Here is a 16969-nt window from a genome sequence, read left to right on the forward strand (position 1 = left end):
GTCCCAGGCTGCTCCAAACCCATCCAGCCTGGCTTTGGGATCCAGGGACAGCCCCAGCTGCTCTGGGCAGCTGTGCCCACCCTCCCAGGGAACAATTCCTGCCCAATATCCCATCTAACCCTGCCCTCTAGACTCACTTTCTCTTATACCTGGAAAAATATTTGACAAGGATTATGAGAGCTTCCATTATCTGTTTGGAAACAGTTTTGATTTCTGTGACTCCAAGGTGACTCCAGAGCTGCTAAAAAGAAATATTTTCAAAAAACCAGCATACTAGGTTTTCATTTAAACTTCCTGGGGTTCCAGAGGAACAGTTGATTCTTTTTTTATCCCTTGAAAAGAAAGGATAAAGTGCTGAACCTGTGAAAGACAGGAGCCTTTGCCTGTCAGAGCAGCAGGGTGTAGCCAATGCTGTGATTACTGTCTGAAGTATCAGCCCTGCTGCTGTTCAGTGGTACTGAACAAAGGATTGAGGTACTGAAAATGTCAGAGCTTCTAAAACTCTTGGCCAAGGAGCCAGCAGGTTCCTGGGAGTTGTTCTGCTCTCCAGGACTGTCACAGAATCCCAGAATGGTTTGGGTTGGAAGTAACCTCAAAGCTCATCTTGTTCCACCCCCTGCTACAAACCTGGTGGGTTCCCTGAAATAATGGTGCTTTCGAGGTGTTGCACTGGATTTTCCCCTGGCAGTGATAACAGATAAGTGATGGCTTTCCCCCTTTCAGGACACTGGGCTGCTCTGAGTCTTTCTCCCGTGTTTCAGCGTTAATTGTGAACTTGATGCAACCTCAGACATGCTTAGTTTGAGTTTGTCTTTTGTGAGTGAAGTCTTCCTTGGAGTATTCTAGGGAGAACTCCACAGGAGCAGGGTGGTTTGGCTTAAGCACTACAGAGATGCTTCTCAAATGCTGACACTTGAAAAACAATTAACTCTTTTTTAAATTCTTCTTTTTTTCAGTTCCTTGTGAGGAGCCTGGAAGAACCTTCAGTAGAGCTGCTAACACTGATGAGAGATCTTTTATGCCAAGGTAAGAGTTTTTTAGTGTTCTCATCATATTTTAAATGAAATTTCTGTGAACATTGGAGTGGGTAACTGATAAGTGAAGTTCTTGCATTCACTCCCTTTTGGTGCTGTCTTTGCTTTATTTGGTTCATGCTTCTCTCTCCCCACCGCCCAAATTACCAACTTCTTGATGAGCTGCTGAAACTTTTGTGACAGAGGCAGCTGGTTTTGCATCAGTTTTGTATCCTGAAGGGCCTCAGCCCTTGTCCCCACCACCTCCCCCGGCCTCTGCCCCGCTCTTCCGCTTGGGAAATACCCTGGGAGCTTTGTGCTTCCTGCCCCGATGCAGCCCCGGCTGCAGGAGGGTGAGGATGACTCCTGCAGCCTGGAGAGTGCACCAGGGCTTGGCTGAGCACAGCTGCAGGGGAGTGGGAGCCACATTTCAGGGTAGGGCTCCAGCTCTGGTTGCATCTGCCTGTGGTCCTTCGCAGGGATCCTCTGCCTTTGGGTATTGACACAAATATCCTGCAGCTTTTCTCACCTCTCCAGCTGCTCCCGGGGTAGAACCCCTCACTTTTCTGTCAGAAAGGAGCTGAGCAGCTTGGGGCTGCTGCTGGGAATGGATGAATGTCCATTTGTGTCTCCTCCCGGGCACTTGTGACAGCACCAGCAGAGAAGAGATGCTCCTGTTAAAGAATACAGAACACAGATGGATTCTGGTGGATTCACAGATGGCTGTTTGATGGTGTAGAAGTAAAGCTTTTTGTGATGACAGATAAAAGAACCCTATGATTTATTACCCTGTAGGTGATGCAGGTGGTTTGGGATGTGATGGGATGGCAGAGGTGTGCCCCGTGCTTGTCCTGCCAGAGCTCAGGGGCACAAGGAGACACACTCAGCTTTTGCTTTGCACCACACCATTCAGAACCAATGAGAACGTGTACAGCTAATTTTTTTTACACTCTTTAGTGACCATACACTTCTCTTGACTCTGAAGGAACACTTAACAGCCATAATTCAATTCCATTTGGAAATGGAGCCGTTGCTTCACAGCATGTGACTGCTGCAGAGAGCTCTGGATGGAAATGAATGCTGCTGTGTCTGACTGTATTTAGGTGGGCTTCGACAGTTGCCAAATGAAAAGTTGGCCAGGGTGCAGCATAGTAATTTCTTGAGCACTCTATTCATGTTGTATAAACAGATAACATTAACATACTTGTGAAAGAGCTACAAGATAATTAAGGCATGTGGGGTTTACAGTAATAAAGCTCGTGCCTTTCAGGATCTTGGTTTCCTGTTGCACCTGAAAAAAAAAAATCAGCAAATACTGTAGAGAAGAAATGAGAAGTTAGTCTTGTACTGCTCCCAGCTTAAACTTTCCCACAAGTATTTTCTACTATAAATAAGAAGTGAAATAGTTCACAGCTAAATTTAACCCTTAGCTTGATTGCTTTCTGCGTTTTCTTTGGTGGAACTGACTGTGGGACTGTAGGGAAATGAAGACGACCTGGATCAATAAGTTGCGTTTATGCTTTATAAAAGATGCATCAGATTTTAATTTCTTTGGATTATCAAAGGGAAAATAAATGTTAATTGGAATTCCCCCTCTCCTTCCCATTCAAAATCATGATTTTGAAAGAAAGGAAGTGAGTGTTAGTTCTCAGGGAAATGCTGAAGCAGAAGAGCTTGCAGTTCCCCGAATTTAGCCAGAACTGTTGTCAGTGTCCTAGAGTGCACAGCCATCCCCTGCTCTGCTTTTAGGCAGTTTCTGGAAAACCCCTTTCAGTCTGACTTGGTTTCACAATTTGCAGTTAGGCAACTGCAGCTCACGTGGGCTTCAAGAGTTGAAGAAAAACCTCCTGCAGGTGCTTAGAAAGATGGGCTGCACTGATTGCTTGAGCCTTCCTCCCTCCCCAAGGCTTGGCTGAGGGGAGGGCAGCTTGGCTGTGGAACTGCAGAGCCCCAGCACAGGCAAGTCCTTTATTTCTGTTATTCTAGCTTAAAAAATGAGTTTAAACTTGTGCTGAACCGAGCACAGAAATTTGTGTGTCTCTCTCTAGCTGCACATGGGATTTTCAGATTTTTGTTTAAACGCACTCTTGGGTGATGCTGAGCCCATGAAGCAGGTGAGGGTGAGGGTTAAGGGGGATGTTTGGGGAGGCTCCCCAGCTCTCAGTTCAGCTCCCACGAGCAGCAGCACACAGGGTTCCTCTTGCCTCTGTTTTACATCTTCCCCTTGGGAGCAGAAATGACAGAAGAGAACCTGTCCCTATTTAATGATTACATAAACTCGAGACACAGATTGTCAGGGAGTTGTCCACATTGCAAAGCTAAAAATACAGCCCCTGTTCTTCACAGGCGTGCTCACGGCCATATCGGCAAGGTGATGCATTTCTCCATCAGACTCCTTGGAAGACGTTTTTATTTTTAAAGGCTGTAGCCTGCGAGCCCATAAATCCTGTGGCAGCATTGGTTTGAAGTGCCTGGGAGCAGTGGAGCCTGCCCAGGCTCCCAGCTCTGCTGTGTGCAGCCTTACTTGGGAAGGAAGCGCCGTCCCTGCGGAAGGGGGGATTCGTGCTGAGCTCATTGTTTGCCGCAGCCCCGGAGCGGGACAGCCCAGCCTGGCTGCTAATATAAACACCCTGGAAAGTGTTTATCACCAGCTTTGTCATTTGCCTTATTTGTCAGGGAACCTCGAGGAGAAGGAGAAGTTTTCTGGTGCTGCGTAGTGACTTGAGGGAGTTGCAAGATTTCCATAAAAAGGCAGAGCCCGTGTTGGGCGAGCAGAGAGCTCTGCCTTGGCAGCCATGCGCTGGGCCTGACCTTTTCCAGAGAGAGAACGCTGACCTAAATCCCTCCCTGCTGGGGGTGGGGGCAGAGAAACCTCTTGACTTGCTTCTTTCTGATCTAATTTTCTTGTCCCGTGCTCTGGTGTGTGCCATGAAATGCTGAGGAAGCAGAGGACAGGCAGTGACAGCTCGTGGTGCCCAGCACAGCTGGGACAGGCTCTGTGTTTGTCCCATGGTGTGTCCATCCTCTTCCTCTCCCAGCACTGCCAGGATCAGCTTTGGCCATTTCCTGTAACCTGGGGCTGTTGGAGTGGCCTTCTCAACCTGAGTGTTCAGGTGGAGAAACGAAAGGCAGAGCTGTCAATAAAGGTGTTCCCGTCCTGGGAGGATTGGGTGAAGGAGGAGTGCTGCTGTTTTCAGGACAGGGTCACAGCTCTGTGTTTTAACTGCTGCCTTTCCTCCTGCCTTGCAGGTCGTCGCTCTCTGAACAGACCACACCATGCGTGAGTACAAGCTGGTGGTCCTTGGTTCAGGAGGTGTGGGCAAGTCCGCTCTGGTGAGTTTGGGGAAGCAGCTCTGGAGCCCATCCCCAGCCCTCCAACTGCCTGGCTCTCTGTAGACCAGGTTCCTGATGCTTTGAGGAGTTTGTGTGACTTCTAACATGTGCCAGGACTTCCATGTAGCCACTGTGACACTGCTGAGAGGAGGGGTGGCATGGTTTTGGAGAGGTGATTAATTGCTGGTAATTAGTGTGTCATGTCTGCTTCTTGCATGGGTGTTGTGCTGTACATGGCTGAATATCTGTGTGAGTATTAAAAGCCCAGCCCGCACTGGCAGAGCAAGAGAAGTCTGGCTGGAATCAGTGACAGAACTGGGGGGTTCAGCCTTGCACACCCCGAAGGCTGCGTGTTTTCCATCCCGAGCGAGCACCTGGGCTCGGAGCACTGAGAACCCATCTGCAGCCTGTGCACAGAGGGAGCAGCAGCCTGATGACACTTTGCACTCCTCAAGTGCTTGTCTTGTTCCTAAGGAGAGGTTTACACAGCAGAGTTGATAGCAGAGCCCTGAGAGAGAGACTTGTGTCACCCATTTATCACTCAGCAGTCAAGCAGCTCTCTCCAGCAGAGGGGCAGAGAACTGGTCAAGTGTGAATTATCTACAGCAAGGAACTGCAGCGTTCCTTGTCACAGACATGAGCTGAGCAGCCTTCCTGTTCTGCCTCGCTGTTTATTCTGCTGCTACAGCCAGGTAATAATCCTGGTAAATCACCTCCAGAATCCCAGGGAACAGGAGGAGAGATTATTCAGTTTTATATCAAATTTGATGCACTCTTTCAGCAATCCCATCCTAATCAGTACAAGATGTGTACAAGGTGTAATTTTTTTACAAGCTCTGTTCTTCCACAGCAATATAAGCAATCTGAATTACTTTTTCCACCAGCACTTCCCTGATTATCTTAATTTTCTTTTATAACACTGAAAGATTCACTAGGTGAGATGGGGCACTTAGTAGTATGCTGTAAATAAAAATTACTCAGCATCTGACATACTTGAATTTCCTTCTTGGTGATGTGAAGTCTGAGTCAGCACCATCACTGACCTTTTTAACAGCTGAAATGCAAATACTCAAATAGTCTGGTAAACAAAAGTTAAATTCTTTTTGCCAGGGTGGGTGCTAAGTCAGCATGTTTGGGAATTCATGTGCAGCATAGGTCCATTGTGTTTATAGGAGCACCCAGTAAGTGCCAATTAGCAGCTAGGAGTGGATAATAATTAGCTTTGATAGAGTCTGTACTTATTTACAAGCATTAGCAAGGAGAGGTTACAAGGTGGGATTTAAAATAATATCACTTTAAATTTAATTCTCCCAACTGTATAAACTGACCTGTGCAACAAAGAGCCTGGTGTTGATTTCCAGCTCAGTTTGCATTGGAGTGCAGATGACAATATGGGGTTGTTTCACTGCAGATCCTCCTTGTTTTAACTCTTCTGTGCCAGCACAGGGCTGCTGCTGCTTCTGGAGCAGCAGAAAACCTTCACTGTTATAAAGCCACAGTCGTTTAGCAACTTTTGTTTCCTGTACAACAGTTTCATCCCATTTCTGGGGCTAAAACTGTTCTGGAGTTCTGTGGGTGACAGAATTTACAGTGCCCAGTGGCGCAGTCTTACAGAGACTGGAAATTAAAGTTGGGCTGCACAACCCAAACAGAGGGAAACTTCTAAAAGTCTTGGATCGACCTTGGATAACCCAAAACCAGCCCCAGATTTGTAGCCACTCCCTTGGCCTCTCCTTTGGCTATAATGAATAGAAATGAAGTCCATCAGAGATGAGGAGTGCTCCATGTGAGCAGGGCTGTGGCAGTGCAGTTCCCCGAGCAGAGGGGGACAGATGTGCCAGTGCTGATGTGTGAGTCTCTGGCAAAGAGCTGCCTTCCCTGGGCCCCTTGGGGAGCAGCTGGTGCTAACCTGAATACCCAGGAACAATCCAGAAACACAGCCTGTAACCTCCAGCTCTGGCTGCTGTCGTTGTTGATGTAACACGGTGATCCACTGAACAGGGGGCCTTGCTGTGAGGGTTTTGCTGAGATCTGGTGCTCAGGCAGACTGGACAGCTGTTCAGTGTGACTGGAGAAGCAGGGATGTGCTTATTTAGTGATACAGAATGATTTTGAAATGAGGTACTTGTGGCTTCTCAAACTTCCCTCACAAATTTGCTGTTTAAAACTTGTGAAAGGTTGGGTTGGCAGAAGATATGTGGTGTGTTGGTTGATTTTCAAGAGACAAAATTAAGTTCTGGGATCTCAGCTCTCAGTTTCACGAGTGCACACCACCTTGTTTTACAAATATCACCCAAATCTGCAGCCACTCCTGTGCTGTTTTACTGCAGATAACTGTGGGTGAAGAGGAAGAAGGAGCTTTGCCTCCCAGAGGAGAAGGAAAACTCTGTCCTGGCAGAAGGCAGGGCGCAGAGCTGGGCTCCCAGGGATGCTCCCATCCCTCTGACAGCTCGCTGGGAAGTGTTGAGGTGTGCTGGGAAGGAATCCTTGGAGATGGAGTGAGGGCTCCTCCTGCAGTGCTTTGTGCACAGGGAGTGTCTGGAGGCTCTCCAGGCTGCACTCCCTGCTCTCTGCAGTGGCCCTGGGCAGCTCTGGGCTCGTTTGGATTGAAATGTGCATTTCCCACAGTGCACAGGTTGCCAGTGCTTCTGCTCAAATCTCAAGTCTTCCATATTTGGTGATTTTTATCCTCCTGAAGTCACAGGCAGTGGAGTAAAGGCATTTTTGAGGGTATCATCTTTTCTGAGACAAGCAAGCAAACAGTTGATGTGCAAAAAAGTTTTGCAAACATGGCTGAAATAACGTGATTTTAACAGAAAACCCACAAATTTTATTTTCAAAATTGAAATTTTCTGTCTTTTTCTCACTATTTGATAAAAACAGCAGAGCAGTTTTACTGATGCTGCTTTTTCCTAAAGTGCTGTGAATGTTTCTGGTTGTGTTCAGCTCACTTAGGGTTTTTTCTCCTTTCTTTCCTCTCCAGACTGTACAGTTCGTTCAGGGAATTTTTGTTGAAAAATATGACCCAACAATAGAAGATTCATACAGAAAGGTAAAACACCATCGTTCTTATTTCTCTCAAGAGAATATGAAATTGCTGGGACTGTTTTGGGTGCAGGGCTGGAATTGCTGAGCAGAAATCCTTGCAGGATCCCTGAGCTGTTACGTAATGCCAGGCACAGAGCTGCTTTCTTCCCTGGATGGATGTCAAGTGACCCATTGTTTCACGGATTAGAAATGTCACCAGCATTAAAGGCACCAAAACATACACTGAAAACTTGTGACATTTGTGCCTGGGATAATTAAATTAAATTGTGGCATGAGTTCTGCTGTTAAATTTACTTGACTTTCCTGGAATTACCCTCGTTAGATCCAAGACATTTCTCAGGGAGTGGAGGATTTGCAAAGTCTCACTGTGAGAACCCTGAAATATTTGAATTTTCCTCTCTTCCTTATTCTCTTCTCTCCCATCAGCATAGTAAAATTGAAGTTTTAAGGTGCTTTGATTTGTAAGAGTGGATTAAGTGGAGATATTTACAGTCTCACTTAAGTTGAGATGTTTACAGTGAGCTGCTCATTTAAGCCTTGCTAATGAAGGGAGTCCTGGAGCACATGAGCTGACCTAAATGCCTGGCTTGGGGCAAGATTAATCCTCTCCCAGCAGTGCTGCTCAGCCCTGGGCAGGTGCAGGTGCCTGCTCTGCTCAGAGCCCTTTGTGGCAGAAGAACAAACTGAGCTGAGATCCCTCTTGCCTGTCCCCCTGCACACCACTGAGTCTGAGCTCTTTGTTCCCCTTTTTCCCCAGCAAGTGGAAGTAGACTGTCAGCAGTGTATGCTGGAGATCCTCGACACAGCAGGGACAGTAAGTGGCATTTCTTTATCTAATTGCTGTGGAGTTCCTTTGTTAAGAGTGGTGATCCAAGCAAAAGCAATAAATCAGCTGCAGTAACGTAAAGGGAAGGATTTTGTTCAATGACCCCAGCCCAGTGTGGTGAGTGCCAGTGGCCTGGTGGGCTCTGTCCCCAGCTGGTGCCTCCTGTGCCATCCCCACATCAACCTTCTGCTCTGGGAGGGTTCTGAGCTTTGCAAGTGGCAGGAACACAAGGCCAGAGGCTGCAGCCAGTGCCAGCACAGCACAGGGGCTGCTCCCCAGCACAGCACAGCACAGCACAAGGGGTGCTCCCCAGCACAGCACAGCACAGCCCAGCACAGCACAGCACAGCACAGGGCTGCTCCCCAGCACAGCACAGCACAGCACAGGGGCTGCTCCCCAGCACAGCCCAGCACAGCACAGGGGCTGCTCCCCAGCACAGCACAGCACAGCACAGCACAGCACAGCACAAGGGGTGCTCCCCAGCACAGCACAGCACAGCACAGCACAGGGGCTGCTCCCCAGCACAGCCCAGCACAGCACAGGGGCTGCTCCCCAGCACAGCACAGCACAGCACAGCACAGCACAGCACAGGGGCTGCTCCCCAGCACAGCCCAGCACAGCACAGGGGCTGCTCCCCAGCACAGCACAGCACAGCACAGCACAGCACAGCACAGCACAAGGGGTGCTCCCCAGCACAGCACAGCACAGCACAGCACAGGGGCTGCTCCCCAGCACAGCACAGCACAGCCCAGCCCAGCCCAGCCCAGCACAGCACAGCACAGCACAGCACAGCACAGCACAGCACAGCACAGCACAGCACAGCACAGCACAAGGGGTGCTCCCCAGCACAGCACAGCACAGCACAGCACAGCACAGGGGCTGCTCCCCAGCACAGCACAGCACAGCACAGCCCAGCCCAGCACAGCACAGCACAGCACAGCACAGCACAGCACAGCCCAGCCCAGCACAGCACAGCACAGCACAGCACAGCACAGCCCAGCCCAGCCCAGCACAGCACAGCACAGCACAGCACAGCCCAGCACAGCACAGCACAGCACACAGCACAGCACAGCACACAGCACAGCACAGCACAGCACAGCTCAGCACAACACAGCACAGCACAGGGGTGCTCCCCAGCACAGCACAGCCCAGCACAGCACAGCACAGCACACAGCACAGCACAGCACACAGCACAGCACAGCACAAGGGGTGCTCCCCAGCACAGCACAGCACAGGGGTGCTCCCCAGCACAGCACAGCACAGCACAGGGCTGCTCCCCAGCACAGCACAGCACAGGGGCTGCTCCCCAGCCAGTGCCAGCAGCCTGTGGGGAGGAGTTCCTCAGCAAAGCTGGCCCTGCCAGGGAGCCTTGGGCCCGTGGGGACACCTCCCTGCTCTGCCTGGGGGCTGCCAGCACAGCCCAGGTGCTCCCTGGAGCTTGGTTTTACTGGGAAAGCGTTGGGAATTCCCACCAGCAGCTGCAGAAGTTGCTGCTGTGTGTGTCTGGTAAAAGTCCTGTCCCTGCTGGCGTTGTCCAGCCCTCTCTGGCATTTCAGTCTGTCTGCAGAGACGGTTTTACTGCTGCTCTTCATCTTTTCCACGTTTTTTTTGAGAAGCCCTTTATTAAGGGAAAAAAAAAAACCAAAGGGAAAGAGAGTGTTAATGCTTTTATTCAATTTCCATGCTTCAGTGAGTTTCTGTGAGGGGTAAATATGTAAATCCATGCTGTATGGCACTGTATGCTCATCTCCAGTACAATAAAAGTATTCCTTTGGAGCTATTCATTAGTTGCATTCACCAGCTAATTACTTTTAAAAATATTTGCTTGCAGGAGCAATTCACAGCCATGAGGGATCTGTACATGAAGAATGGGCAGGGGTTTGCACTAGTATATTCTATAACAGCACAGTCCACGTTTAACGACCTCCAGGACCTGCGGGAACAGATTTTACGGGTTAAGGACACTGAAGATGTGAGTAGAATGTGTTTGTATTTATTTCTGCAAATGGTTAAGGAGTGTTTGCTCTCAAGTGCCTGGATGTTTACATACAAAACTTTCTTCAAAGAATATTCTTGGTTAGTGTTGAGTAAGTTTTTGGTGGTGTTGTTTGAGCACAGCACCTGCTAAGGGCCATCACAAAACCAGATTTTCCCATGTCCTGGAAGCCACAGTGTTTAGAAATGGTGGGAGTTGACTGAGAACAACATGATTTAACTTTTTCTCCTTTAGACTCCTTTCCAGGATTTGAATTTTCTTCTTTCTCTGTGCTTTAGCTGTGCTTTATTTCCCTCAAAGTTAAGGAAGAATTGCAGTGAGGATATTATAATGTTCTCAGTAGCTCTGCAGCTGTCTTGCACTGGAGGCTGACAGGGTTATTCCAGGTGTGTGAAGGGGAAGCTGAAGTTCAAAGCTGGGAATAAATATTAACAGTGTGTTGTAAATTACCAAATGGAGCAGGTAATGATTTATTTTCCAGCTGGAAGTGACTCGATTTCTGCTCAAAGAATGAAATGTTTGAGGAAATGGAGTGGGAGCACACCCTTATCAGCAGTTCTTTGGGGTTTATTCTGCTTCTCCACAGTGTGGGGGAAACAGGAACTGGTTCTGGGCTGTGGCACCGTCCTGCTCTGCTCTCAGCTCGTGCCATCCCCAGGGCTGCTGTCCCAGCAGAGCCCCAGGGGACAGGGAGCAGCCTCAGGACACTGCTGTCCCCGAGCAGGTGGCACCTGGGAGCGGGAGCTGGCCCTCCCAGGGGAGATTGTTGGGTGGGCTTTGTTCCCCTGGTGAAGGTGTTAGAGAATCCCAGAGAGGTTTGGGTTGGAGGGGTCCTCAAAGCTCATCCATGGGCAGGGACACCTCCCTCTATCCCAGGGTGCTCCAAGCCCTGGCCAAGCTGGCCTGGGACACCTCCTTTTGTAACTCTTGGGACGTCTTGGAGGGCCACAGCCGTGACAGGCACTGGAGAGGGGCAGGTGCCACTTCATCATCCTTGTCCCCTGATTTTTATTGGTTTTCATACTTCCTCCTGCACTTTTCCTCCTGCACTTTTCCTCCTGCACTTTTCCTCCTGCACTTTTCCTCCTGCACTTTTCCTCCTGCACTTTTCCTCCTGCACTTTTCCTCCTGCACTTTTCCTCCTGCACTTTTCCTCCTGCACTTTTCCTCCTGCACTTTTCCTCCTGCACTTTTCCTCCTGCACTTTTCCTCCTGCATTTTTACACTGCATTTTTGCACCGCATTTCCCCCTCCTCAGTCTGAGAGCCCCAGCAGCACAGAGCTCTCTGTACATGAACTTGCTGATGGATCTCTCTTCCTGCTTGCTCCTCTCCAGGTTCCCATGATCCTGGTTGGCAATAAATGTGACCTGGAGGAAGAACGAGTCGTGGGCAAAGAGCAGGGGCAGAACTTAGCACGACAGTGGTGTAACTGTGCCTTTCTAGAATCGTCTGCAAAGTCGAAAATCAACGTAAACGAGGTAACCACCACGTGCCACTGAAGCAGGGTGTGTCTGAACTGGGGAGATTCAGGATGATCCCGATTCTCAGCCTAGGAAAGGGTTGCCATGCAGTGTATTTGGGTACTTTTTGCTCCCTTTTCTCTGCAAAGGCAGGGTGACTTCACAGGTCAGTGTTTCTATAGCCAGGGGCCAGGAATAGCAGAGGTCCTGGGTTGGCTGGGTGCCTCTTAGCTTAGATAAACTTTATCCTGAAAGAGTATTTTGTAAAGATAACTGCTGCCATTCCAAACATGGACGATGCCCCGTTGTACTCCTTGTCTTGTGTGCTGCTGGCTGCTGCTTTTGAAGCATTTGCATTTCTGGCTGCAGATGCCTCATCACAGCCCTGTGTAAGCCCCCAGCCTGCTGAAACCATGCCCAAACCCAGGCCTGAGCAGTTCTGAGTTTAACTGAGACCCCCTTTTGCTCTGGGGTGCCTTCTCCTGCTCCCTGGGGCCGTGGGCTTGTGCTGAGGGAGCTCTGCTCCACATCAGGCACCAAGTTTTTATTCTGTGCTGGGAATTATCTGCCTGTGCCAGAGGCCGAGTTTCCAGGCACAAAAGCAAAGGTGACCCCGTGCAGCAGAGCTGGGCTGGTGCCAGCAGATAAGTGGGACCGTTCAGGGGGGTGTGATAAGCAGGAGCAGCAGGATCTTGGCCCGGGCCCAGGGCTGGGCTGGCAGCAGGGGCTGCACGGGGCTGTGGAAAGGGAAGGGAGCTCCAGGCTCTGGGAATTGCAGCTCCTGTGGCTGGGATTAGCCTGGCTGCAGTGCTCAGGATCCACTGCTGCCAGCAGGGATTGATCTGTGTGTCTGAGCTGGAGGAGAAGCAGGGCTGGAAATGAAGCAATGAGCAGCTCAGTCATCCAGCAGATCCCCAGGGAGGGGGATGGATGCTGGGCTCTGCATTTCCAGGCTGGGGGTGCAGACTGACCCTCCTCAGAGCCCTGGGCAGGGGTTCTGTGGGGCACACAGACACCCCACATCCCTCACACAGGAATCCTGCCTCTCCTTCTTCCCCTGCTGGGTCTGCAGCCTCCAGCGAGGTCACATCAGAGAGAAGAATGTCATTATCTGGAAGATGAGTTCCTGGTCTCCTGCCAGTTGATATTTCCTAATTGTAAAAAGTACAAAAGCTGAGGAAATCAAAGAGAAAAATTGTGAATGAAGCAGCTCAGTGCACTGGGAGTTTGTCCTGCTGGCTCCTGGGCTGGGGAACCATTTGTATTCTTCTGGGGTTTATTCCTGCTTTCTCACTGCTTCTGGAGTTTCTAAATTTGTTAAATTCTAGATGAAGAGTGATAAATTCCTCCATGCATTTGCTGAATGTGAATCAAACCTTTCAGATAATAAGCTTTTAATCCAGAGTGAATCAGGTGTCCTTCTGGTGACCTGAGATGCTCTTGCAGCACAGTGACTGTTTTTAGGGATGGTGGCATTCCTGAAACCTTGTTGCAGTCATCTGTACTCACAGTCACTACTAGCACCTAAACAATCTAATTTATGAGAAAGGAAGATTTTAAATTTCATTTGTTACAGTGTGTTATAAATTGTTTCTTTGTCTTCTGAATTCCTTTGGAATCAACAAGAATTTGTGAGCTGTCAGCCACTCCAGGAAGGGGAAAAAATAAACAAGGACAAGGGTGGAGCCCTCTGAAGGTTGAAATATTTCTCCTCAACACTGTGACCCAGCTCCAAGCATTTTTGCAAAGCTCATTTTGCTATAAATGGGTTGAGTCTTGCTGGGAAAACAACTGCCAGCAGCAGCATTGACAAAAGCTGTGCAGCTGAAAGGGGGCCCTGTCACGGTGCCCTGGTGGAAATGTGGAGTTCAGGGCAGATGTTGGGAGGGACAGGCAGGGGACAGAGCTGCCTCTGGCTGCTGGGGCTCTGCAGACACCCCCAGCCCAGGGCACTGCTGATGAGGTGATCCTTGAGGGTTTTATACCTGTCTTAAAAAACCCTTTGTTCGTCCCAAGTTTTCTCCCACATCTCCAAAGCAAGGAAATTGTCATTTCATTGCCATGTTCTTCTGAAGGCTTTGGTGGTGACAAACTGAGTTTCCAGCTCCCTTATGTTCTGCACACTGATGGAAGTTCTGGGTTTCTTCTTCCATAAGCATCTGCTTGAGCAACATTTAATAAATTCAAGCAGTTTAATTGAATTTGCACAACTGCAGCCACCAGGAAAGAGCTGTGAGCTCCCCAGCCTGCCTCGGTTTTGACAGCTTGTGTTTTATCACTTGGATTTTTCAGCTTGTGTTTTTCATTGGCAGATCTTTTATGACCTGGTCAGACAGATAAATAGAAAAACACCAGTGGAAAAGAAGAAGCCTAAAAAGAAATCATGTCTGCTGCTTTAGACTCCCATCACGCAGCAGCTCTGAGCCAGGTAAGAGGTGTCTGAATCCCAGCTGGGGCAGGGGAGCAGAGCAGCTCCTACCAGAGCCCCCTTCCCTCTGCTGCTCTTCTGGACTGTGACTGAGCAGGAACTTCCTTCTGGCTCCTCTGGGCTCTCCCTCTGGCCTGTGACACCGAGCTCTGAGCCACCAGAGCTCACTTTTGCTTCCTTTTTATCCTCTGATAAATGCTGGTGTTACTGCTGCCCCCGTGCTGGGAGCTTTGGGGACAATTACAAATTGTTTTGGGTGGGACGTGGGTTTTGATGGCACAGAAATAAAAAGCTTCCCACCAAAAAAACAAAACCAAACCAAACCCCAAACCAAAACAAGCATAAAAAGCCCAAAAACAAACCCAACCAAAAAACCACGCCAAGGCTGGACACAGCTATAAATAATCTTCCTGTGTATGTTGGCAGGGAACTCTGTGTGCTCACAGCTGTTGTGTCATGCTCCTGGAAGGAAACAGCAGCTCCAGAGCTCCAGGTCTGGGACAGAAATGTCCCCATTTGGGGGCAGAGAAGGGCACTGGCAGATGGCAGCTGCCTTTGTCACCCTCAGGGGGTCCCTGCTGTGTCCTGGGCTGAGCCCTGTCCTGCAGCACCCGAGAGCTGCCGGCCCCAGGCTGCATTCCTGGGGACAGGGGCTGGGCCAGGCCCCGGGTCCCTGCTCTTGGTGGCCCTGAGGTGGCCCTGAGGTGGCTCAGGGCAGCTCTGCAGGCCAGGGGCTGTTCCTGAGCTGCCCTGGGGGATGAGGGATGAGGGAAGGTGGATTCTTCCCCCCAGCTTTGGGTGCCAGAAGAGAACAGCCCAGGGCTGTGGGGAAACAATGGCTTTAGGAAAGGAGCCTTGAGTGGCTTTTCCTATTGCTCAGGTGATCCCTCCTGCTCAGCCAGGGTGGAATTTGGCTTCCCCAGCCCAAGATGGAGCGATCTGTGCGCTGTCCCTCCCTCCCAGGCCCCGTGTGCAGCAGCACTGACACACTGGGAGCTGCTGGAGGAGTTCTGTGCTCAGACACCACAGACCCTGGTGTGGTTTGGGATGGCAGGAACCCTAAAGCCCCTCTCCCTGCACCCTCCAGCTCCCTCCCTGAGTCCCCCCTGACCCAGGGCCTGCTGGCCACAGCCAGATCAGGGCTCTGGAGGTCTCACATTCATGGGGCTCTGAGAGCACCCCAAAACCCCCCAGCTGGAAGGGATCCCCCTCCCCTGGGCTGCTGAGCAGGGGGAATTGCAGAGCCCCTGGAGGCCTCTGGCGCTATCGGGCAGGGACAGCAGGGTGGCAGTTGCCTGGCCATGATAAAACACAAGTGCAGAGTTCCCACAATCTCCTGCTCTGGACCAGAAACAGCCCTGAATTCTGGGGAAATGAGCTCTGCTGCTGCCTGTGGGCAGCTTTCAGGCCCTGGAGGTCACTGACCTCCTCAGCAGAGTAAGAAATGTCCCTCCATCATCTTTCACTTGTGTTCTGTTCTACTTTCTCCAGATTGCAGGAATGAAGAACTGTTGCCTAAATGGAAAGTGCCAGCATTCCCAACTTCAAAACCTTACGGAAATGAGTAACATATCGGAAGAAGCTTCTCCTGTTTTTTATATACTGCGGGAAGAATTTAGATCTTTAAAATGGTTTGCACACAGTCCCTGGAAAAAGCAGTTGCTCTGTGTATATCTCTTGGAAATTTAAGCCAATATTCCTCCTCCTTTGCAATAGCAATTAACAGATGTGAAAATAAATATAATTGACTCTAGCATATGATTATCCCAAGGAGCATGGATGCATTTCAAATGTTAGAGATTGCTACTATAATTAAAATTCATATTGACCATTTTATCATAATTTCTCCCCATCAAGCACTAAAAATTTTCCCCTGTTATATTTTATATCTATAACTATAGATATGTATTATCCAAAATTTCCCTTTGAACTCACTGCAACAAATAACTTTTTGAGTCATTGACTTCATTTTATATTTAAAAGTTACGGAACATCATTATTTTCATTCTGCCATTGTATTCTAATTAAAAATGTTTGTGCATAATGCTTTGGAAAAATGGGTCTTTTATAGGAAAAAAACTGGGATAACTGATTTCTATGGCTTTAAAAGCAAAAAATATATAATATACTAAACCAACTCTAATATTGCTTCTTGTGTTTTACTGTCACAGATTAAATTACAGCTTTTATGAATGATTAAATTTTAGTACATTTTCATTTTTGTTTCTGTGTTTTTGTTACTGTTTCCAGCCTTTGGGTTTGCTCCATGTTCTGTGAGTTCCTCTCCCATCCTGGTGGATCAGGGCTTTTGTTGAGGTTCCCCCAAAGGACAGCAGGCAACTCCTGTGTTTTCTCCTGGCTTTTTAAAGGTTGTGTTGCTGCTAACATTTCCTCTGTTCAGTGACTCTGATGTGCAGGAGTTTGGTTTTGTTCCAAGGTCATTCCTGACTTGGAGGATGATCCTCACCTTCAAACCTGGTTTTGGCTGGTGGTCCCTGATCAGCTGAAGGGTTTTTTGTTTCATTTTGGGTTTGTATTTTTTAAATACCTGTTGGTGTCAGGAAGTTTCATAGAGCAGGGTGTGAAGAGGGCGGTGTGTGTTCCATCCTGCTGTGTGTGTGCAGCTCAGAGCCCCAGGGACCCCAGCCCCTCCTCAGGGACCTGCTGGAACCCCCACAGGGCTGAGTGAGAGCAGAAATGTGTCTTCACAGGGGAGAAAACTCAGCACAGGCCTTGTCCTGCTCCTTCAAACGGGAAATGAAGTGTGGTGTGTCCTGGAGCCGCTGCAGGGCGTGCTGGAAACAGGGGGAGCAGGTTTTGTAAACGGGTTTTTCTCAAACTGTTCTGATGCAGCTGATGAAGT

At 49.3% G+C, this 16969-nt stretch overlaps 1 protein-coding gene across 2 annotated transcripts in view; it reads left to right on the plus strand.

Annotated features, from left to right (window-relative positions):
* RAP1A (RAP1A, member of RAS oncogene family) overlaps positions 1 to 16323 on the plus strand; it is a 29415-nt gene extending 13092 nt beyond the window's left edge. The window contains exons 2-10 of one of the 2 annotated variants that reach the window (XM_014258165.2): positions 957 to 1026; positions 2813 to 2972; positions 4263 to 4346; positions 7330 to 7398; positions 8152 to 8208; positions 10052 to 10192; positions 11553 to 11696; positions 13991 to 14106; positions 15598 to 16323. In XM_014258165.2, the coding sequence (XP_014113640.1) occupies positions 4290 to 4346; positions 7330 to 7398; positions 8152 to 8208; positions 10052 to 10192; positions 11553 to 11696; positions 13991 to 14077 (555 nt within the window). In that variant the 5' untranslated portion in view covers positions 957 to 1026; positions 2813 to 2972; positions 4263 to 4289 and the 3' untranslated portion in view covers positions 14078 to 14106; positions 15598 to 16323. The remainder of the gene's footprint in view (positions 1 to 956; positions 1027 to 2812; positions 2973 to 4262; positions 4347 to 7329; positions 7399 to 8151; positions 8209 to 10051; positions 10193 to 11552; positions 11697 to 13990; positions 14107 to 15597) is intronic. The other variant, XM_005529282.2, reaches the window with a different exon arrangement.
* Positions 16324 to 16969: the final 646 nt, after the last annotated feature.

Source organism: Pseudopodoces humilis, chromosome 26 (genome assembly GCF_049639895.1).
Source record: "Pseudopodoces humilis isolate 2021_Gansu_Grassland_sample_001 chromosome 26, ASM4963989v1, whole genome shotgun sequence".
Classification (NCBI taxonomy): domain Eukaryota; kingdom Metazoa; phylum Chordata; class Aves; order Passeriformes; family Paridae; genus Pseudopodoces; species Pseudopodoces humilis.